Source organism: Uranotaenia lowii, chromosome 2, assembly GCF_029784155.1.
Source record: "Uranotaenia lowii strain MFRU-FL chromosome 2, ASM2978415v1, whole genome shotgun sequence".
In the NCBI taxonomy this organism is placed as follows: domain Eukaryota; kingdom Metazoa; phylum Arthropoda; class Insecta; order Diptera; family Culicidae; genus Uranotaenia; species Uranotaenia lowii.
Window position 1 is genome coordinate 285,887,831 of NC_073692.1, and position 24,185 is coordinate 285,912,015.

At 32.2% G+C, this 24,185-nt stretch overlaps 2 protein-coding genes across 2 annotated transcripts in view; one reads left to right on the forward strand and one right to left on the reverse strand.

Moving 5' to 3' along the window:
- The window catches only part of LOC129742753 (uncharacterized), a 400,996-nt gene that overhangs the window by 108,837 nt on the left and 267,974 nt on the right, over positions 1-24,185 (forward strand). The window lies entirely within an intron of this gene.
- Positions 1,146-18,665, reverse strand: LOC129744469 (caspase-6-like). Its single transcript, XM_055736990.1, has 5 exons — positions 18,061-18,665; positions 2,073-2,281; positions 1,740-2,006; positions 1,544-1,676; positions 1,146-1,473 (listed from the first exon to the last, which is right to left on the reverse strand). The coding sequence occupies exons 1-5, from the start codon at positions 18,570-18,572 to the stop codon at positions 1,404-1,406; spliced, it is 1,191 nt and encodes a 396-aa protein (XP_055592965.1). The 5' UTR covers positions 18,573-18,665; the 3' UTR covers positions 1,146-1,403.

Below are 24,185 nucleotides of genomic sequence, written 5' to 3' on the forward strand. Positions count from 1 at the left end.
TCGTGGGAGTAGAAAAAATGCGATTTTTCTGAAGTTAGGGGAGACTTGATCCCCTTTTGAAGGAGACTTGATCTTTTATTCAGGAAGCCCTAATCCTAGTATAAAAATCAAACAAACCCCCAAGACAGAATGTTAATTGACTATTTTGGTCATGTTTGTTCTCATTTCACAATTTATAGTAGACATAAGAAGAAAATTCTATAACTTTGTCTCAACGCTTAAAACATTGCATACTTAAAGGCGCTATTTTTTATAATTAAGAGAAAATTAATTATTTTTGCTCTTTTCTTCAGCCAATTGTTTGATAAATATTAGTTTTTGGATAAATATTAGTAATTTCGTAATCAGCAATCATAACGATCAATTCAGAAGAAGAGTATGCCGTTTGGAAGGGAGATCAATTGTACCCAACTTTAGGGGATCAATTGTACCCATAATCAACATTTTAGAAAACTTTTTCTGAAAAAAGTTGTGAGTTTTCCATTGCTTTGAAAATGTGGCATTATGAAGTTCATTTAACGCTCGAACGATTGATACATTGTAACAAATATTTTTTTCATAATTTTCCCATGAAAGGAACATTTTAAAGTGATGAAAAAAGATCTTCATGTTACATTTTGTGAATTTTTTCAAACAAATTTCATTTACTCAAACAATTATTTTGTTAAAAAAATTTAAACTTTAAGTATTGTTATTTTGCTCATTTTGGCACATTTTTCTAGAACATTTGATCTTTGTAAGACATTCCAGTTTCGAGATATAGCTAAGGAATCAAGTATCCCCAAGGATCAAGTATCCTCATTCTCCCCTACTCTTTCTGTGAGCTGGTGGTGTTAGCATTAGTAAGATGCTAGCTATTATTTCGTTGAAAGATGGACGCTTTAGTCTTGAGAAGATTTTAGATCTCTTCAAAAAAACATGAAGTTTCACTGGGATCCTTTATAGGTGTGTTCGTTTAAAAAAAAAAATTATAAGTGCCAGGATTATCACTTTTCAAAATTTGGTTTAGTAAATTGGATGAAAACAGTAAAACTCGTATAAAATAATAAACTAAACAAAATGAAAAAAAAACGGTTTTGTGTTTAGAGCTTTATTGATGTTAAAAGTTTCACAGATTCGCTTAACTAATCTCATCATCATCCTCGTTAATTTCAATATTTTTAATGTTGGTTTTCAAAAAGTTATTTATCATTAAGGGCATTTTCATTAAACGAAAACGCTTAGCAGTTTTATTGAAGGAATCTCAGTTTCTCAAACTATGTATTGTATTTTTCACTCTGAGTAACAAAAATTCAGCCGAAAATGGGGAAAAAAACTTATCCCTGTACTCAACTGCAGTCGTAAAGCTTGTCAACGTTCCGAGATATTTACCAAGTAGGTTATACCTCAAAAATGCTAAACGATTATTTTTTCAAATCTGCGAAGAAGAATTTTTTGGTCAACGTCGATGTGTCTGTAGGTGTTTGGGAAATTCTGAAACGAGAAAACCAACAACAGATTATTACAGGTTTTTTTTAGCTCCATTATGGAAGGTTCTGTATACCTATCAGAAGAGAATTGATTCCTCAGTATTATCATCAGTTCGTTAATGTCATTTTCGGGATGCTTTTCGATAAGGTCGAATAATTGTTGTATGAAGTATGTTCCTGTCTTGGGATCTCGTAGAGACACAGTACCTGGGAGATACAAAAGTTTTACAGATCAGTAATTTTTAAATTAAAAAAAAGTTTCTAAGATACCTTCATAAGTGCTATAGCACTTGAGAATATCATTCTTGTTGGTGGTAGTTGGAAAAGCGTCCGTCTCCATCAATGCGTTTCCCTTGCAGGCCTGCACGAAAAATAGCTTCGGTTTGTCTTTGAGTGTTTCATTTAGCAAAGTCTGCTCAACCACGTCGTGTTCTAAGTTATAAATTCCATCGTAGGCATGGATACGCCCGTGAGTGTCGCCATGGCTCATAATAACCACAATTAGACATGAAATGTGGGCAAGCCTTTTCTGTTTTACTAGAAAAAAAAAGGAAATTGTAAGTATTCGGAGGAATATTTGATTCGATATTTTTAATGACTTACTTTCTATCATTTTTTTCTTCACCTGCTGAACCGTGTAGTTGTCACAAATCTTCATCGTATCAACCCGGTATTTTTTGAAGAATTGTTTCAGTCGTTCCAAATCTTTTTCACTTCCCATTCTGAGCAATTTTTTGTCTCCGAACATTTTATGGTGGAAAATGAGAACGAAGGCTTTGTCCCTCAAATTGTAACGAATTGGCGCTGAAGTGCTGAAAAACATTCGAAATGTTTGATTAATAATTTGAATGTGTAACAAATGAATGGGTAGATTTCAATGCTAATTCAAAGTCGCTTTTTCATGGTTATTTCTAGATTTTTATCGTGGAAGTTAAGCCTAAATCATTATGAAGTTTTACCACAACAACTAGCTTTTATCTGGTTTATCAATATTACTTGTCTGTTACTGCCTCCAACAGTAATCGATAGTTCATTCCGGTTCAGAACTTTTCCAAAGGGCTAAAGAGCCAAATGTAAATAAATTGAGTTTTTTGCAGAGCGAAATTGTACATTTGTTTGACTGATCAGTAATAGTTAAAGGCTAAAAACCCTCTTCAAATAAACGTGCATCAACAAAATCAATTTGACTGATCAGACTTACTTAAATATCACTTAAACTTTAATCGGGATTTTGTCGAATCAGCAATTTCGATGGATACCGATTTTATCTTTTTTGTCTGGCCTAGGTTAGTAACCTATGAATGAATCAATGAAAAAAGAAAAGAAATTACACCCTGACCTGGGGCAAGTTATTTATCTTTATCTGCAGAATGCTTGTACTGATAAATCGATGAGTCAGTTCTATTTATTCGATAGTGAAGTTCAATGTCTTTTGAAATGGACTTTGTGATGCAATTCATGGTCATGAATGATACTTCCATCACAACCTGAGAAGAACCGATTATTTGAAAGGGTTATGAAATAAATAATTGTTATCTTTTTCAGTGGCGATGAAAATGATTTGAAATTATTAGTTATTTCTGATCTTTGTTTTTTTTTTCTCAAACGAATCTTATCTCACAATGTATCAAATTGAAATATTTTCAACCTTACGTTGCAAAAATAAAGAAATAAATGAAAATGAAAAAATGATTTGAGATGTCGAGACAGATGTTTGTATTTAGAAAACATAACATTTTTACGAATAACTCGAAAATATTCGGATTTCAGATTATTTTTATAATAATTTCAGCAATGTTTTTTTAAGGTTTCTGAAATAGTAAATACACTTTTAAGGAATCCAAAATTTTTCTTTTTCCTTCCAAAGTTAAAGATTACATATTTCAATTGAAGAAAAACTCTGATAATCTCTTCTCTTTATCTTTTTAGTGGTATATAAATAAATTAAAGTTTTTTTTGAACTACCTGTAACGGAAAACTTCGTTTTACCATTAATTTAATAAATTGTTATAAAGATTCAACTTCATCTCCATCCGACCCGAAAAACCCTTTGATACCAAATATCACTTCATTTCGACCGTCCGTTTATACGTGATGGTGCTACCAAGGTGCTTTGCTACACCTTTCAAAATTCATTGATTTTTTTTCAAAAATAATTCAAATTTTTTATTGTTTTGATGGCGTTATATTAAATCATATTACAACATAATTCAAATGAAAGCGTTGTAAAAAAGACCTGCAGCTGGAGTTTTGAATTGCAATACAAAGATAAATTAAACTAATTTTCTGAATTGGGATTTATAAATTTGTTTCAAGATTTGATAATTTTAGTCTATTTTTATAAGCTTCATGTCACATTGTTTTCCATGTGTTTTGATAAGCGTTTTCGAGTTATGTCAAATAAAATATGAAAAAACTGTCTCTTTCTTTCCGATTCCGCCCTGAAAAGGGAGGTTCTCAAATTATTCGTACGCTAACAACTTAACTTATAAAATATGGTCTCTTTTGCTTGAAATGTTCTCGATTTATTCAAAAAAAACTGATAAGAGAGGCATCCTTTGTTCTCCCCTCCCCCCTGGCTTCGTCAGCATAAGGTTAAATAATGCATGTACTTTCTACTTTTTTGGAGTAAGAAGCAATTTAAAAAAAATAATTTTTTATTGAAAAATACAAAGAGTTCAAATTTTACCTTTTGTTATCAAATCAGAGTTATTTTAGCGTCTAGGAACATTCGGATTATTTTTTCCATCAAGAGAAAACAAAACAAATTGTTCTCCATAGCAATAAACATGATAACGCGCAAAAAAGTTCAAGTTTAAAAGAATAAGTTTTCAAGATTGTCACCTGTGGGTTAAATTGATCTCTTGAGTTCAAAATGACCTGATTTTCAACTAAATGAATCGAGATTACAATTATGCACGATATTACTTATATTTATCCAAAAACTATTACTTTTCCTATGATTGTTAAAAAGACTTGAAAGACTATATGGTTGTAGAATTTTTTTTTTAATTCTGTATACCTGAGAAATAAAAAGAAATATAGCAAAACAACCGTCAATCATCCTTTTATCTTTCGATTTGCTTGATTTTCAACAAAGTTGACTCGTTCTTATTTTTAAGAGAGTAGAAATTTGAAATATTATGCTTTCAGAATCTGTTAAATAATAAGTAAATGAGATCAACTATCGCCATATGGATATTGGGTGGAAGGGCTAAACCATGATGAATCTAGATATGGTGGTCTCACTGTGGCAAAAAGTAGACGAGGATTGGATGCGACGGTGGGGGCGAAACGCAGCCGAAGTTTGACAGCTGGCTGTAGGCTGGGCTGTTGGCTGACTCGTCTGGCGGCTGGTTGGGATGCCAAGTGCTCTAATTTTTGTAAAACACGGAGTTTTGCCAACCATCAATATATTGCTCAGATAAAGATTTCACCATGATTTTTGCAAATATAATCCATAGAAGCGAAAAAACTCTTCCGGCTGAGTTCCGGGCTGGAAAGCAAAGCTGGAAGACGTTGAACCAATAGACGACGGTGTCAGTTTTGTCGGTAGAAGTGGGTAACATTAATTATCCATAACTTATAACAGATAAATGCTTATTCAACACTATTTTCATCCAAGAGCTATCTGGAAACAGTAGAAAGTCTTCGAATCGGATGGTAACATGGCGAGGTATGACATTCCATCGTCCGAGAAGCGGCTGGCCTTCCTGTAGGAACATCTGATCTTCATCGAGATGAAACAGCTGCTTCAGGATGACCCCCGTCTGTTGCCATCGCTCCTCCAGATGATCCAATCGAGTAATCCGGATCTGATGGGTATCCTTTGGAGAAACCAGATGGAGTTTTTGGCCCTTTTGAACGAGGGAACCGGTGGCAGTGTCGTAGTGCATGATGTAGCCTCGACTGCCGCTTCGATGGTGAACACCCTTAGTCCAACCTTGATGCCATTGATCGGACAAGCAACATCCGGTTCAGGATTAAGGTTGTTTGGTGCACCCTTAAAAGATCCTTTCTTTTATCACGGTTAATCACAGCTACTTTGGAACATTCGAAAAGTGCGGAGTGTATTGTAATTAAGAAAATAAACTAAAGCCCAATTGGATTTGAAATAAATCTTTTGATCTTTGGTCTACGACATGCACAGACATACATAGACTTTTTTTCTTTGATTTTGTATCTCAAACACCTGGCATCCCTGGACCCCCTTTTTCGTAAACATTTCAGCCAGCTGTCAAAACTTTTTTCAATATGGCTGAACGTGCGATTTGGCATGTGAGACCACCATACTAGATTCATTATGGGCTAAACCAAGGATTTTTTTAAACACGAGGTTCTCCGACTTTCACAGTAAGTCGGCGAGGAGTGAGCGGGTCTCTCAATGAGTTTGTTTACAAACATAAGATTATTTGCTCAGCTTTTCTGTGGTTTGTTGGAAAACAAACTTCCGCAGTCTAATTAGCCAAAATGGCTGAATCGGAAATTTGATATTCGGTAACACCTCCTATATATACACACCTTGGGCTAAACTAGAAAAAGTCGATTTCTTACTTTCCGACACCATCTTAAAAGATAGCGGCTTCCGCTAAATTTGAAAATGCTGTTAACAGTGCTGCAAATTTTCAGAAAGTGCAAATGATATTGACTGTGATTTTCTATCAGTGTAAAAAGCTTAATCTTAAATGAATGGAATAGAAAAGTCAACAGATATAAAGCATCTGATCAGCTCGGTCATTCTCGTGCATGTGACACGCTTTGTGAGTATGTCTATCAATCAGTAGAAAGCTCACTCGTAAACCCGAACTAACTTCTTTCACTCGACTGCTACGAAAGCGTCTTTCGCTTAGGCTTTTCTGTCACTCACTGCATTCGATCAGTGAATGCAGCTTTAGCATTCAATCAGTGTCAGCTAAAGTTGCTGATAATTTCAGTAGGCATTTGTTTTTGACATTTTCAAAAATTGTGAATTAGGATTCAAAAAGAAAAAACGATTTGAAAACCGATAAATGAATATGAATTTCTTGATGGCGACATGACGAAAAATTGACAATTGTAGTCAAAAAATGACAAAATTATGATAAAATGTAATAAATATGGTGGAAACATGACTGAAATTGACAATATTTAGTATGACAAAAATCTGACAGATTATGACAAAAATGGACAAAAAATTGACAGCAATTAAACAAAAATGACAAAATTATAACTTAAATATGACAAAAAATTTACTATAAAATGAAAGAAAAACATTAGAAAAATATGACAAAAAACAGACAGGTGAGACAAAAATTTGACAAATGTGTAAAAAATATGAAAAATATTACAAAAATATAGCAAAATGTTGACAATACATAAACAAAACATGACAAAAAAATCACAAAATTTTGACTAAAATCTGACAAATATAACAAAAGTTTTTGAAAAAAGAAATATGAAAATTGAAACTGAAATATGATATTGATTTAACAATAAATTGACAAAAAATCGATATACCTTAGTCAAAAATATAACAAATGTTTTAAAAATAAAACAAAATTAGAACATAAATCTGATTAATATGACAAAATTATAACAAAATCATAATTTTGTTATATTTGTCTTATTTATGTCATATATTTGTTTAATTTTTATCACAATTTTATGTCATGTCATTTGACAAAAATGTGACAAATATAACAAAAATATGACCAAATATTGGCAAAAAAATTCAAAAATATGACAAGCGTTTTAAAAATATGACGAATTTATAACAATGAAACAACAATTATTTCATTTTTATTAATTTGTCATATTTTTACCACGCTTATCATATTTTTGAATTTTTTTGCCAATATTTTTTTCATATTTTTGTTATGTCACATTTTTGTCAAAAATTTTTACCACAGTTGTCATATTTTGGCAAAATTTTGACATTTTTGTCAAAATTCTGTCATATTTTTATCACATTTGTTATATTTTCGACAGAGTTGTATTGATATTTTTTCATTGTATTGTAAAATGTTTGTCGTATTTGTCAGATTTTTGTATGTTTTTTAGTCATAATTTTACCACATTTGTCATGTTTAGTCATTTATTTGCCAAACTTTGGTCATATTTGTCATATGGTCATTCTTTGTCATAGTTTTGTTCCCCACATTCGTCCCACACGCTCCCTCGCCAGCGTTCTTCTCGCCAACCCGAACACTTATTTATCAAACTTCCCATCCCTACACACTATATTGAAAAGACGATTTTTTTTTCAAAATCCTTAAAAAATAGAAATCCTATCAGTAAATATCCAATTTCCGCAAGTGGGGTATTAGTTTAAACTAGATTTCAACGAGCAAAAGACAAATTTCGCTATCAGACGTCATCTTGAAATCCAAGATGGTGGCTTCTACTGAACATTATAATGATTTTAATGACTGAAAATCACATGAAATTTTCACAATATGGTCATTGGGTAAAAAGGCATCTTGGATTTTAAAATGGCGTCAAATAACGAAGTTCGACTTCTACTGCTCGATCGCATTTATTTTATGCCCATATTGTAAGGTTTTTATGCAATTTTCAGTCATTTACAGTATTTTAAAGTTGAGTAGTATCCGCCATCTTGGAATTTATGATGGCGACGGACGGCGGAAATCGACTTCTAGGGGAAAGGTTTCCTAAATGGGTCTATCAGGTAAAATAACCCTACGGCCGTTTGACGAGATGGCTGACAAGACAAGATATCTAATCAATGCATTTTGAGGGTGATACGCTTTGAACATAAGGCAAGAAAGAATTTTAGGAATAAACCAACTCAAAAAAATTAAAAAAAAAAATCATACAAGGTTTTGATACCTTTTGATGTAATATTTTGACTTTTAAAAATTATACGTAAAGAAGCTCAAAACAAAAAGTGGGGTGGTTTTTGTATCTTATTTAAATGAACCTTAGAAATAAAACAAATTTAAGCTTTTATGATGATTTCATAATGATTGGAAAGTGGAATAAGATGGTGTTTCTGTTTGCCCCTATCATGTTTGTAAAATGCCTTTATCCTAAAATAACAGGTTAAATAGAAGAAATATATGATCTTCATTATAAAAACTACGAATTTAATCTCTTGTTAACACCTTTAGAGAGAGTTGAAGATTTCAAGACAGATTTAATAAAGTTTTTCTTATGGATGAACTACCTCCATAATATGGCAACCCTAACTTTTTTTATATTCTATAAATTAATAAAAGAAATAGATTTTTATAAAACTTGAATTTGTCTTATGAAACTTATCAGTTTCTAGCATTTCCAATGAAATTATACGGAAATATTGCCAAAATAAACGAAATTTTGCCTAAAACATAAATAGGCGCATTTAGCCCGCACGGTTTGAGATTCGGCAATTCTGACAACAGTTATAAAAAAAATTGATTTTTCAAAAACTGAAGAAGATTTCAACATAAAATTACTTTAATGTATAGAAAACAGATGTCTACTCATGTGTATATAGTTTTTGTACAAATATTCGATGTAATATTTCATTAAATCAGTATTCTGCTTAATAGGCGCATATAGCCCGCTCCTCCCCTACTCGTTTATCACTTTCACGATATTGTGAAGGTTTTATGATATTTTCAATTATTTACAGCTTTGAAAATAAAAGCGGAAGCCGTCATGTTGGATCAATGATGGCGTCAAGCAACAATTTTTTTCCTATTATTTGAGCCATTTCACTCAATACTAATCAGGGGCGGTCCTAGAGCTGGCTCTTGGGGAAGGGGGAGGGGGATGATTTTCCAAATTTTCAAAAATCAGTCAATAACGTAAATATATTGCGAAAAAAACGTTAATTTGGAAAGTGCGAGTGGGTGGAAGGGAGGGGGGGGGGGGGGGGGAGATTTTGTGCAGTTTCAAATGATACTTTAATATTTGCTGCAGACAAGACCCGTGCGATAGACACGTGGGTTTCGATTTTAAAATTTTGTTAGAAATTATAACAAAACCAAAAAAGGACAATAAATGAGCAAATTGATTTGTGAAACCATATTCATACCCAGAATCATCACACAAACTCGAAAAAAAAGATACTGATACGAATCAAAATAAATCAGAATCAAAATTTTAAATAAATTTTATTTCCTGTTAGGCATTAATAAATCATTCGAAATGTTGATTCTTATTCAGAACAAAAAAAAATCAAGCGAGTATTTTCAAAACATCAGAAACGGAATGCGAATTAAAAATTGGAATAAATCCAGAATTTGAAGCTTCGGACATAACAATCAGTGCACAGAAGAAGAATAGATCAAATATAACACCAAATTTGATAAGAAATTAAACTTGAATTCTTACAAAACATCAGATCAGGTCAGAATAATTGATAATAATGGAAATTATCAACCATATTAATTTACATTTCTGTTCTTCAATTTCAATTGTAGTTTTGGTTGAAAAATTCCTCTGTAATGTCATCCATTTGAAATATTATTCAATTTCAATTTGAAATGGGAATTATCGATGAGGAAAATATACCCATTTTGAACTTCAGAGAATTAATTCGAAGTAAGCAGATGATTATTTAAAAAAATGAAAATAATTAATTCTATCAAGTTTTCAAGTTATTAAGTTATCAAAGATAAAATCCTTAATTAATATTCAAATTCTACCAGTAATCATTATAAAAGACAAGAAAAGTTAATTTAAGACGGTGTTCGCAGTTATAACCTTTTGTAACAACAACAATTCATCATCACTGACCAAGGACTATAAAAATCGCACACTCCTTGAAACGCACACGAAAATGCTTCGCCACCGGCTCGCTATTCGTTTGTGTTCAATAAAATCACGAACAGCAACAAAAACAATTCTTCGACGGCGGTTTCTATGCTGCTCGTATTAAAAAACATTCATGAGCGAGTCTGAGAAACGGGATCACGAGAGACTCGAATTTGCTTCATGAGAATTTTGATAACGAGCTTACTGTCTGTTAAGGGAAAGAAGTACGCCAGTTCAGAAGAAAAAAAGTAGGAAGAAAAAAAAAAGAAAAAGGAATCTTTCGGCTCGTCCTTCTCAGAGGCACCGATCGTTTAAAAATTGGCTTGGCCTACACAAGTGCACACTGTTGCTGTTGATGTTATTGATGTTCCTTCAAGCTCGTAGCCAAGGCGCCTACTTTTCCTCAATATGCATCCACCCGTAGCTGGAGGCACTCGGCTCGTAGCTTCAAAAAGTGACGCACATTCTTTCGTAGGAAGCAATAATAACAGCACTAGCAAGAAGCAAAACAATTCTTTTGGCTCGGCATATTTGCCTGAAAAGAATAATAACATCACTAAAATGGATTGGATGTGCCGGCCGTATGCACACTGTTCTTCTTATTTTCCATTCCTTTTGGCCAACGCGTGTATACAGCCAACACGGCTTGGCGTCATCTTTGTTGCTGTTAGTGTTTGTTCAAGCTCAAGCTTTGCAAAGGGACGAACATTTTTCCACGGGAAAGAATAATACCATTACTAACACGGCTCATGAGCGGGTTGGTAATAAGTTTCATGAATCGGCTCGCTGCTACGCAATCGTCGGGTTGATGCTAGATTTTGTGTGCGGAGAAGGAAGCTAGGGAAAAAGGAATCAGGAGCCTTGGTCGTGTTTTCGTTTTGATCGGGCTTGATTCGTGAGAACAGGAGATTCTCGCTCACACCTCATTCGCGTTCCAGGGCATTTTTGTGAGCAAAAATCGGAGCAATGCAGGCTGCGTCGCTCCTCTGAATGAGTTTTTCAATCCTTGTCACTGACAAAGTACAATTTGGGAAATGGAAGAGTTCTTGAATGATCAAACACGAAAGTAATCCCTTTTATTTATTTATTTTTTAATTTGTTTTTTTTATCCATGAAAAATGAATTGATGACATGTGATTTCAATGCTTCTTATGAAATTCTACTCTCGCATTTTCAACATCCATACATTTTAAACTTTCTATTTGACAAGAATTTTCATAATGTTGAAATGTTCTTAGTTATGTTCTTTTAATTTTCATCGATAAGGTCGATAAATAAAATAAACAAACAAAATCACGGTGATTAATCCTTCATAAATTTAAATATAATATGAAGATGAAAAAGATTTGCTTCAAACATTTGAAAAAGATTTTTCCTAATGAAAACGTCTTACCATAAAAATGCAAGAGATAGCATTTTGGTGTCTATGTTTTAATGATTGATTTAGTAGAATTTGGTGCGCTGAACTCGAATCTTAATTTTATTAATTAAGATTAATCACCGTGATTTATGTTTTGAAATTAATTTTTACGGCCTTATCGGTGAATGTTATGTTCTCATAGTGAGAACATTTCAAGAATTGAAAATTATAAATGGATAGAAGAAGATTAGAAGAAAATTATAGGAACACAACACAAAAGTTGATCTTGCGTGGATCTTGCGTTGTTAGACTCAACCCTGTCCGATTCTAACATTTCAAAATAGTTGATCCGTGATTGAACAAAAGTTAAGTATGTGGTGAAAATGCTTGTTAAAAATTTCTACCCGCTCATTTCAACACCTATAATTTTCTTCTAATCTTCTTCTATCCATCTATAATTTTCAATTCTTGAAATGTTCTCACTATGAGAACATAACATTCACCGATAAGGCCTTAAAAATTAATTTCAAGAACTCGAATCTTCAACTAGATTTTGTTTATCACCTTCTCGTTTTGGTGATATGGAGTTTATATGGAGTTTTAAAAAGAATCAATTTTGAGTGTAATCAATCATTGATAACTGATGAACATACAAGTTAACATGAAAAAAAAACTGATTCTGAACTTGTTTAATATATTTTATTCAATTAAGGAATACTACTTTCAAGATGAATGATCTAAACAAAATCTACAGTGTTTAATAGGTCTGAAGAACAAGAATTTCTTACATTACTTAAGAAAGTTTTGAAAAACAAAGGTTTTATTTCATTTAAAAAAATTGCTGAAGTCTGAAAAATGATTTGGTTTCTGCTTTGAGAAATATCTTAAATTCTATGTAGTCATTACTTCTTTAAACGTAGGAAATCTATGATTTTACAAAATTGAGAACAGTAAATGAACAGAAAACTTCAATAAAAAAAATTCACAGTAGTCAAAATTACTTGCGTTCTTGCGGAAAGAAATGTGATTTTAACCGTTATATCGAATTTTAACTGTAATAGTTAAAAGTTTTGTCAGAAAAGTGCAGAATTTTCTCGAATAATTTTTAACCTATTGGAAAATAATTAAGGGCACCAATATAAATCAAAATTAGCTCTTAAATTATTTTCATCTAAGAAAGTGTTAATTCTGTGGCCATGTGAATTTATAAAAACCCTTTTGAATGTGGAGTTGAACATTTAGATAAAAAATAGAGGCTGAAATTGGGTTCTTGAAAAAATATTTCCTATCTGCATAAAAATTGTAATGATTCAAACAATTTTTTTTATTTAAGTGATAAATCATCAAAGTAATGAATGAATTTGATTATATATACACAGAAAAAACATTTGACTATTACGTGTCACTGAAAACTACAACCTTTTAAATAAATTACCTGTAATTAACAAAACCTGTAATTTTAAATTTGTTTCCTTGAAAGTTAACGAAGATTCTTCTATTATTACAGTAAATGTCCTGTAAGAAAGTTGTACACTAAAAATTAAATGTCACGTTATCGTGTTTTCGAACTGTAAAATTACGGTAAATGTCCTGCTCCTTTTTGTTACAGGACATTTGCGTAATTTTACAGGAAATAATTTTTGCTGTGTACTTCTGTAAAAAAAAAAATATTTCAAGACCATGATGCACACTGCTACTCCTCTTCCCTTCAAATTTCATTTAAACTAATTAGAGGTTTATATTTAAAAAAAATGAATTTAGAGAAGTTTAACAAACTTTCTCTATATACTTATTTTGATATCCTTTAAACAGCTTATACATCATTTTATAAAACAATCTGCGAATCTTTAATATTCACTGCGAACAATTGTTGACAAAAAGATAATTTTCGTCATTTGTATATTGAGCAGTTTAAAACTTATTAATTTAAGAACTCGTTAAAGAATCTTCCGATATAAGAGTTATTTTAAAAATGAAGAAATACACACATGTGAAAAAATTCTCAAGTCATCTACATCTTTTCTAACAATACCTTTGGAAATCCAAACATTTATTTGAGAATGTGCTAACAATTGCTATGAATGTTTTATTATTTTTCTGAAGTATATTGCTGAATCGTGATTTGAAAAGCTAATCAATATAAACTAAGCTTGCCAGATTGCCCGGTTTTATCCGGGTTTGCCCGGATATTTGATGCAAAATTTCGAGAAAGTCCGGTCCGGCCCGGTTGCCCGTATATCGCGAAAAAAGTCCGGATATTGCCCGGATTTTTTCACAATTCTCAAAAAGAAACCAAAAAAATCAAAGTTTTTAAGTAAGTTTCATCAAAATCGATTAACGGTATGGAAATTTTCAACGGTTGTTTCAAATAATTTCGCTGATTTACTTTTATAAACCATTAAATATTTAAGTGTTCCAAAAAGTTTTTAGAAGTTTTTCTTTGCTTTTATATATAATAGCACCTAAATTTCGCATGGTTTTGCCCGGTTTTTGGATTTGAAAAATTGAAATCCATGCCCGGATTTTGCCAGGTTTTTTTTGAAAAAAATGCCCGGAATTGCTAGGCCTGGATGGAAGTGGAAAAAATTCTGGCAACTTTAATATAAACTCTTGTTTCGATTCTTCAATTTCTAAATATTAATTTAATTCTAAAAAAAATCATTATAATAAAATTCTTAGGTATGCAGCTTTCGGAACTTTATTTTTATTTGATTTCTCTTAAATTTCAAGCTCTTATAGATTTTAAAATTTATTGGAACTGATATAGTTACAAATTTCAAACGAATGATTTATGAAAAAAAAGTGGAAAATTGTATTTTTGCTTCATGCATTAAATGTTTTCAAACATAATTTATAATTTAAAATGAAAAAAAAAAATTATTAAAGGGTTCATTTCTTATTGCTAATAATATTTTTCATTGAAAAGTCCTTGTTCTCGAGAAAATAGTCGAGTTATGACGAAAGAAGTAGTATTTTTGGTATTTTTAGAAAATGGAATAGATATCATTGTATAAAAATGTATAAAAGATGCTTATATGATCAACAACTTCGAATTAAACACTGTAAGTGCCTTAACAAAAGTAATTTGGTGAAAATTGGTCTAGGGCAGCGGTCGGCAACCTTTTGAGACAGAAGAGCCAAAAATGGCAAATTGAGGAAATTTCCGAGTTTGAAAGAGCCGCACTTCATTTTATCCTTACTACAAATAACTGTGAACTCAGTTTTATTATCCTTTTTCACAACGCCACAGATTTTCGTAGTTTTATTGGTAAACGGAAGCGATTTTCTTTCTTCTGAATCAATACATTTTCATAACAGGTACAGCTTAGTAACGATGAAATTTTTGGCGATTTTCCATTGTGACCTGATAAAATTTATCATTTTAAATTTTGTTGCAATTTTTTCCTAACACTTTTTCCCAGATAAAGAATAGACTTTCGATGTTTTCCGTTGAAATATTAAAAAGAAGCATTGAAAATTTTATATCATAAAAATGCATACTACAAGATGTTAATTAATATTAAAAAAAACTATTCGAGGGTTTGTCACAATTATTTTTTCTTCAGATTCTACAAAAAAGCCTTAAAATTTTTTGGGTTTTGAACATCCGTTAAAATTTGTTGAGGTTCTTTGTTTGTTATGCGCATAAAACTATCATTTTCATTCGATAAATATTTTCCGGGCCTTAGAATAAATAAACCAACAAATTTTAATTCATAAATACTCATTTTACGGATTGAAGAAAATAAGTCAAAATTTGACAAAATTGATCAATCGGTCGCGAGATGTGGTCTATAAAATGTGGTTATAAAATTTCTTTTAATTTTTTTTCAGTATGTGCAAGCATTCCGATTCAGCTCTCTAGTTCTCATTTTGATTTCTGAAAAAATTAAAAGAATGTTTCTAAAATTATATTTTTCAAGAACGAAAATTTAAGTTTAAATTCTCAATTCTGTTCGAAATCGTAACCCTTCCAAGATGTTTCTTCTCAATATTAATGAAATCTTAAAAATAATGTCTAAACCTCTGAGTCTCAAATATATCATGGATTTAGATTGATCCTTCCGTCAAAGTTTCTATAAATTCTAATCACAAATTCCTATTTTGATTTTTATACAATTGGATAGTGATTTGGAATTTAATGTATTTGATTTTTTCAAACAGATATTTTAATTTGTTGAACGAATTCTCTGTTTTTACTTGCGAATTTGTAATGTTAAACATTATAGTAGTTTGTTGGCGGTTTCCTGGCCGAAAATGTTAACCAATTTTAATGATATAAGATTCGTTTTGTGAATAATTTATTTTAATTTTTCAATATTGAAAAGCAAAACAATTTCAAATATTTCAAACAGTCAAAAAATATTTTTAAAATACTTTTAATTCTTGTCAGATTTGCTGTATTTCAGTGCATCTTGAAATTTAGGAATCGTTAAGAATAGATTCTTCCGATGTTGTAGAAATATGCTGGGGTCCAATGAAAGTTTTGATAGCTATCTCGGATCTTCCGTAACAATAATAAATCTTACATAATAATAGACATCTAACTTTGGCTTTGCTTCGCTGAATTTCATTTATCAACGAATCGATTTTTAAAACTCAAATTTTAGTTTTTTGATGTTATTTTGGTGTGATGACCATAGAACAAACCAAAACCAAAATTTTGATAAAGACATAGAAACCAAAATCAACTTTTAGAACAGCCACGACGTTTTAAAAATAATTGTAGAGTTATGAATTTGGTTAAAAATTAAAAAAAAGATGTAGATGTAGTAATTAGAAGATATATTAAAGTTTATGGAAGAAAATGCTTCTTTACCAAATAAAGTTTCTCCTTCAAATAAATACCAAAAAGTATTCATATTATACATGAAATTCTAAAATTAGACCAGCACTCATCTCCCGGTTTACAATAATAATTTTTAACAAACTTAAATATTCTGTTCACTTGAACTCATGTTCAAAATTAGAACGAAGAACTTGATATTTTTTCATGGATTTGAAAAGGAACATTGAGAGATGGAATTCAATATTTGAAAAATTTAAAAACAAAATTTTTTAAGAAGGAAATTTTAATCCACATAACGATTATTATCAGTATTCAAAGCATTGCATTATTAAAATCTTCATCTGATGTTCATATTTTATCAGCAAGTTGGTAAAATAGTAAAGCAAATTTATTTTTCATTATATTTACTTCAAGAAATACAAACTCAATTTCATAATCTTAACAGTGAGGATTTTATTTGACGATTTAAAAATGATCGGTTCTTATCCGATTACATCAGAAAATCAAATTTAATGGAAAACTTCCCGTGCCAGCGAAGAGAAATTTCTCCAGTATTCCAAATGCTATATCAGACTTTTATGAAGAACGTTAACTGATTCCTAAATCTCAACTTGGTTGCAAACTGACAAGATGCTGTTAATTTGTTCTCTAGTAGTTTTTTGGTTTCTTTTGGAATCCTGAGAAATATTATTTGAACTGAAGGAACTTATGTTGCGTCCGTTTACTCTAGAAAATTTCGAGGATTTTCAAAATTTTCACACATTGAGCTAAAGAGCCGCAGTTATACATCCAAAGAGCCGCATGCGGCTCGCGAGCCGCATGTTGCCGACCTATGGTCTAGGGCATTGCAAGTTACAGCTGTTTTAGTTTGGCGGACCGATTTTTTCCTCATTTTAAGAATTTAAGAAATTAATAAATTCTTTTGATTAACAATCACTCCCACGGAGTGGAAAATTTTGAAATTTTCATAGAAATTCCAGCGTTTGCGAGTATATTGTAATGGTTTTTTGCTGCTTGGGGGGGGGGGGTGATCACCCCGATCACCCCCCCATAGGACCACGCCTGATACTAATATTGTAGAGATATTCATACCACTTCCAATAATTTGTAGTTTTCAAAGATTTTTAAATATATTTTTTTAACTCAAAACCAACACACTTAACTTATCAAAAATGTGTTAAAATGTGAATTCCAATTGAAATATGTGCTATCTAACCTGAGCGTATCCTGTTTTGAAATCTTGATCGAGAACTGTCACTTAGTTTTATAGCGGAATAATAATCAAGCACTGAGCGCTATTGTAAAACATGCAAAAGAAAGCTCGGAGCAAACTTGCAAGTTTGTGTTTTATTATAGTTTAAACAGAGCATTCATAACTCTTTCATGTTTAACAAAAGTTTTATAAGCGTTTTCAAAACTATCTGAAAACATATGGTCGAAACAAGAATATAAGCGTTTTGCATGACCATAATTAAACCGTCATAAAACGACTCAAAAAAATACCATAATAAAACCATAATATTGCTAGTTGGCTTAATATGTGTTACTTGGGCACTCTCCCCTACTTATCGAAACCATTTTTTTTAACTGCACGGATTTCTAAATAAAGGAATCTGCCTAAGTCCAGTTTATATATTCGAGTTAAGTTGTATTGAGAGCCAATTGACAATTTTTGGGAATTTTTCGAAACATGAACTAACCTTGTAGAACCGATTCGACTTGTTGCTCCAGAGTAGTTTTGTGCTGTTGCCCGGTAAGATGGTTCTGGTTTATTCCCATTACTGTTAAGGTTACTGGTGCCACTGGAACTCGGGACAGGAATGGATGCCGTGTATGGATTGTTCATTAGAGATCCGACGACTGACGTGGCCCCGAAGGGATCTCTCTTCATTGAGGGTTTTAATAGTTTTGTGCTTGTGGTTTGTAGAGCCGCAGCCGAGTAGGACGGCGGCGAAGGACGATACTGTAAAGATTTGTATGGAATCGCATCTCGAACGATGGCCGAATGAGAAGGATAGACTGATTGATATTTGCTTGAAGACGTTGACGCGAAGGAGTACTTATTGATGGAACTTGTGGCCGTTTCCGAGTGCCGTCTGTATGGGCTGATGTAAGATTTTGTTGATGTTGTCGATACTGCGTTAGAGGTGGTTGCTTTAGATGACGATGAGTACGAAGTACTGGCTTTTGCAGATTTTCCATTTCCCATCATGGCAAAATTTGTTTTTGATTTTCACGAACGCACGATGAATCACTTTTTGCACTCCAACTGAAAACGAACGATACACGAATGGTCTTTCTGTGTAGCGCGCTCGATTTGAAGTATGAATGGTGACGGTCGCGGCGCTCTTATCTACTTAGATAACGCATGCTCCATTGAGTGTTAACGAGGGGTGATTTTTATTGAGAAAATAATAAGATGTCAAAAATTTGGTAGCGTACGAGGGACTTTGTTGAAGAAAGTTTTGTTCGAGCTGTTAAGACTTGCCGATTTAATTCGTTTTTCGTTTCAATTTCTTTTGAGAAATAAGCCAAATGTAGTCTTAATAAACAAATAAATTACGATTAAATGTCATAAGTTTTTTTTTCAGTGATTTAAGACAGTTTGTTTTCATTTATGTTGGCGTAGGTAGAATGCAAATCATTGCAGATCAACAATTACATGATTGGTCTCCTAAAGCAACGATTTGATTTCAGGAGTCCGGCAACCGAGTGATAATCCGATCAAATTATGTGCAATAGGAGGAACCAGAAATGATGGTAACAAAATGGATGTTAAATCTCTTTACATAGGGGAGATGAGGGCATAATGGGCACCTTAAGGAAAATGCTTATTTAACCATAGAGAACAGCTGTAATATGTGAATTACATCATTGTTTCGTGTTCCGACACTCAAATAGTCTATTGTCTAATTGGACGAAACTTGAAAAAGTAGATAAAAACGTTTAAAAATGCATTTTAAAAAATTTTGCCCAAAGCTGAAAACCAGTCACTGTAGAGGCATAATGAGAAACCCCCCGAGGCAGTATGAGCACCATTAATGAAGGCATAATGAGCATTTTCTGCCGGGGAATCTAGCAGCGAATTCGACTCGATGAAGTCAATTGAGTAATAGAGCTACAGCTCAACTTGTATCGTCTGACGATTTGGCCTATTGGTTAGATGTCGGAGAGATAATCAGTAGGCTCGAGTTCGATTCCTGGTGGAAGTATTTTTTTTTTTTCTTCATTTATCATTTATGATCATGATTGCACTAAACGGTGAGGCGTAGATTCATCAAACAAAGCAAAAAACAAAATAATCTAGGTCTGTTTGTAGAATTCAAAGAATTAACACATGTTCATACATTATGTTTCTGGTGTTTTGTTTGACGGATGATGCTTTGATACTATTAGCCGTGTAATGTAACAATAAAAAAAATCAATCATGAATGGTATGTGCAAAAAAAATCCCCTCGGACAGGAATCGAACTCGAGTCTACTGATTACCTCTCCGACATCTAACCAATAGGCCAAATCGTCAGACGATACAAGTTAAGCTGTAGCTCTATTATTCAGTTGACTTCATCGAGTTGAATTCGCTGCTAGTTTCTCCGGCAGAAAATGCTCAATATGCCTTCATTGAAAGTGCTCTGTTCGCCTCTAGTGAACAAATTAAAGTAAAAACGCGTTTTACAATTGATTAAAGTGAAAAATCAAAAATTTTATGATGCTGAAAATTTAGAAACAATGTGTAGATCATGTTGCAGTGCATACATTTCAGATCAAGATGATTTAAAGGTTATTTGGTGGTGCTCAAAAATTATAATATTTTCGTCACTTGAGAACCTAGCTGGTTATTATTTAATATTTCTGTAAATATGAAAAGGATATTTCTTTTTTGGTGAAAAATTAATACTATAGGTAGTACGAAACAAGTTCTCATGAAAATTTGTTAAAGAAAATACGTACTTATGTAGAAAAATGGACTTCTCATTATGCCTCGGGTGCTCGTTATGCCCTCATCTCCCCTACATTCGAAACTCAAACTTACATCGACAAAGTTGTTGCTCAGGTGCAATGGAATGGAAAACTTGTGTTGTGCCTGCTAGTTTCTTCTTTATCGGACACAAGTTGCCGACTACCGGAGGATAGCTTGTGTCCAATCACGACTGCGAACTTCTGCAGGGGGAGAAATTTATTGCTCTTGAAAACTTTGTACCAAATTGAGTTAGTTTTTCTCCCTCCGGTCAAGACAGACAACGCCATTTCAATGTAGGAAGCAAGCTATCTGACTGAGGATGGTGCTGCTTATTTTGTTTGAGGATTCATCGCACCAGCTGAGGACAGCAAACCCCAGCAAGGTTCCCAGTCAGTTGCCTAGATTTGACAAATACGATTTTTCACCGGAATGAAGGGAGCTCAATGAAAAATCCACTCGTCATTGGCTAGGAAAAGAGTGATTTATCAACAATTAGCCTGGTCTGGCAGGGAACGCCACAAACAATCCCTATCCTCAGCACTTCCACCCACCCAAGACCCAGGCCAATATGAACTGGCCGTGGATGGTGACGATGACCTTTTCTGGGTCAGCACGCCCATTAGCCAGGAAGAAGGTTGAAGAAAATTGACCACCCTCGAAACTTGACGATGAAGACAGCGGGTTTCAAGAAATGGAACTGAACGTGGAATCCTCACCTCCTCAGTAATTTATGACCAGACCATCAATTTTCTGACAACTCGTAAAGCAACAGAATACATCATGCCAAAAAATTTGCGCTTTGTCACTATCGGTTTTTTGGGAGAGCTCCCTTTACGATGACAGACAATTGAAAGGTTTCCAAATAGATAGACAAGTTTGAAGGAATACGTGAGAACGTTGGAGTAAATGTATGTTCCAAAAAATATATTTTTGAAAAAAAAAATTCTGAATACCGTGAATTGTGGAAAAAATATGATTGTTTCAGCAGCCACTTCGAGCTCTGAATGAACCCAAGAAAATGATCTGGAATGCTAAGTTAATGGGCCCTGTTTAATATCCCAAAACCCTGTAACTAAAATGGTGACTTCTTCTTCTTCTTTCTGATATCAGGTCTCCTTCGAATGACATGAAAATAGATGAGGGCCAGTATCTCAGACTATATTCCCAAAATGGTGACGATATTTTTTTTCAGATAGTTTGCGATAACATGAGTAATTTAAAAAATTTCCACTAAACAAATTTTATGAAGACCTTAATTTCGTATCTTATAAGGCAAAAAAGTTATTAGCTGTTTAATAGGGGTATGTTTTTTGGCAATGAAAAACAAAAAATTCAAGTGACATCACTGTTCGTCCCTCGCGAAGTATTTCATGAAATGTAGTCATGCAGTACTCCGCCAGGCACCAGCAGTGATGTCAATTGAATTTATTGTTTTTTTTATTGTCAAAAGACATGACCCCATTCAACAACTTCCTCTAACCTCACCCTACTCCAATCATGGGATAATGAAATGCCATTTTAAGCATTTGTTAACCCTGAATTTGTTGGGAAGAACAAATTTTCCGAAATAATTTCACTCAGTAATCATCCCTAAGCTCGATATTTCTAAGAGGCATCCAAAAATAGTAAATTTTTACTGATCCAATAAACCTTAAATATTATTTTCCAATTCAAAATTTCAAGTTTTTGTTTTGAGTGAAAATTTAGCCAACTATAAGTGTTTAATTCTTTAAGTTCAATAAGTAACTGCTATACGAGAAGAAATTTGGCTGTAAAAAAGTGAAAATATTTATAATATGGTCCTTCTTGATCTCGGACAAAAGTCAGGAGATAATGATGTCCCTTTTCAGCCTATCTCCGATATATTTAACTTGCAAATTGCTTTTCGAAAATTTTACTTAGTTTTTATTATTATTAGATTCATATTCATATTTCAGATTCATATTTATGCATTTCCTCTAATGAAACGATTGAATTTTGGTGTTCGCAGGTTGGAAGTAGTTTTTGATTTTTTTCATTCTTCTTCTGATTGAGGAATTTTGAAAATATTCACTTTTGTTGCGTGAATTTCATTTACGGCTTGTTAATTCCTTCAAATTACGATCGGTACTATGCTCATTTTTGTTACTGAGAATTCAATATTTTAAATTTTGATGCCCTCTCTTTTTTTGTTAATTTAACAGGTATACTTTTTCCAGAAGACTGAAAACACGCAGCACGAATAGTTTTCAAAACGTTTTCTAATTACAAACAGCATTCCACGTTTTAACGTTTTCCTTCATTGAATTTTAAATAATCGATGATGTTTTAACTTATTTGGAAACAAATTTCATTCGAATGTCATGAAGAATTTTTTTTAAATTGTGTTTGCAAGAACAAAATTTGGGATAAGAGCCTCTTTGTATGTTTGTTAGACCCGCTTAGGGGTCCAAAACTCCAATGCGAAATTTTTTTCTCTAAACTCATAGTTTCAATTACCTTATAAAATTATTAGGAACGATTAAAATTATCCAAGAGTATCAATCTAGACTCAAAACTTAAGTCAAATCTACGAAATCTGTTTAATGGTACATAATTTTAATGAAGTTTTTTTTAAAATAATTCAACATGTTGATAGAAATTTAGTCCCGATTATCAAAATTCAAGAAGATTAGACAAAGTTTGCCAGCTTGCCCAGATTTTGTCCGATTTTTATAGCATTGTTTGCATAATCAAACGGAAATTTTAATTCAGTCTTTGAAATGATCAATTTTTTTACAATATTTTAAGTTGTCTCTGCATAATTTTAATAATTACCAAATTTGCCTGAAAATTGACTGTATTTCGAAAAAAAAATCTAGATAAATGCCTCAAGTTTTGTCCGATTGGAACAAAATCCTGACTTGAATCTGACTTGGTTTTGCATTCCAAACTTGAATTTGATGCGATTTCCATATTCGAAACTCATCATTTCGGAGTATGAAAAGAAAATATTCCAAACTATATAAAATAATAACGATTTGAATCAACTTAGTATCATAATGGTAAAAATTGAAAACCAAAAATTCAATATTTCAGTAACAGTTTCCTGTTGAAAGGTTCTGGTACAAATTTCGCTTTCTCGTTCATACATAATTCAAAGGAATTGTTATCTGAAATTCGAATAAAAAAAAATCCTCGAATTCTGAATTTTCTTCATGAACTCAGGTTGAAAATACAGAATTCAGAATCGGAATCAGAAATAAAAATCCAGTTTTCGAAGTTAAGTTTTATCAAAAATTTGAATATTTATGTGAGGGTTTCATTTAGGAATCAATTTGCAAGAGATCGCAGTTTCATAATTTTAATTCTTGATTCTAAATTATTTTATTTTCTTTCAGATTCTTTTGGGCAATATTTACAAATCAGAAAAAAAATTACAAATTTTAAAACAAATTGGAATTTTGTTGAGGACTTCGTTCTTTGAAATTCACAAGTTTCTAGTTACGAACTAAGTTAATGATAAATTTATTTTGTTAGTAAAAAAACTTAATATTTAAACGAAATATCAGTTCAAAATATATTTTATTGGTTTGTTGTTAAACATTATTTCTATTGAAGGCTCTTCAAAAACAGTTTCAAAGTATAATCTTAAATTTTAATCGAGTTTTCAAGAGTAGATAATAAATCTGTTTTAAGCCGCAAACTTAATCTCTTACTTTTATTTCTAAAATAAATTTGATATATTTTCATCAGCAATGCTTAAATTTAAAGCCTTAAAATGATGATGGGAGTGGTTAAAAATTACTAGCGTATGATTCGCTAAGTGTATTAAATAAATAAAAAATTCTTCAAAATGAAGCCTTCAAAATCCTTAATTTATTTTTGAAACTTAAAAAAACCGGT

What these genes read in the sequence shown, in the direction of transcription:
- LOC129744469 (XM_055736990.1), bottom strand. Translation starts at nt 18,572, where the DNA reads ATGATGGGAAATGGAAAATCTGCAAAAGCCAGTACTTCGTACTCATCG. An exon ending in GAAGAAAAAAATGATAGAAA is followed by an intron (nt 2,007 to 2,072) that starts GTAAGTCATTAA and finishes TTTTTTTTCTAG; the next exon opens with TAAAACAGAAAAGGCTTGCC. An exon ending in GTGCTATAGCACTTATGAAG is followed by an intron (nt 1,677 to 1,739) that starts GTATCTTAGAAA and finishes TGTATCTCCCAG; the next exon opens with GTACTGTGTCTCTACGAGAT.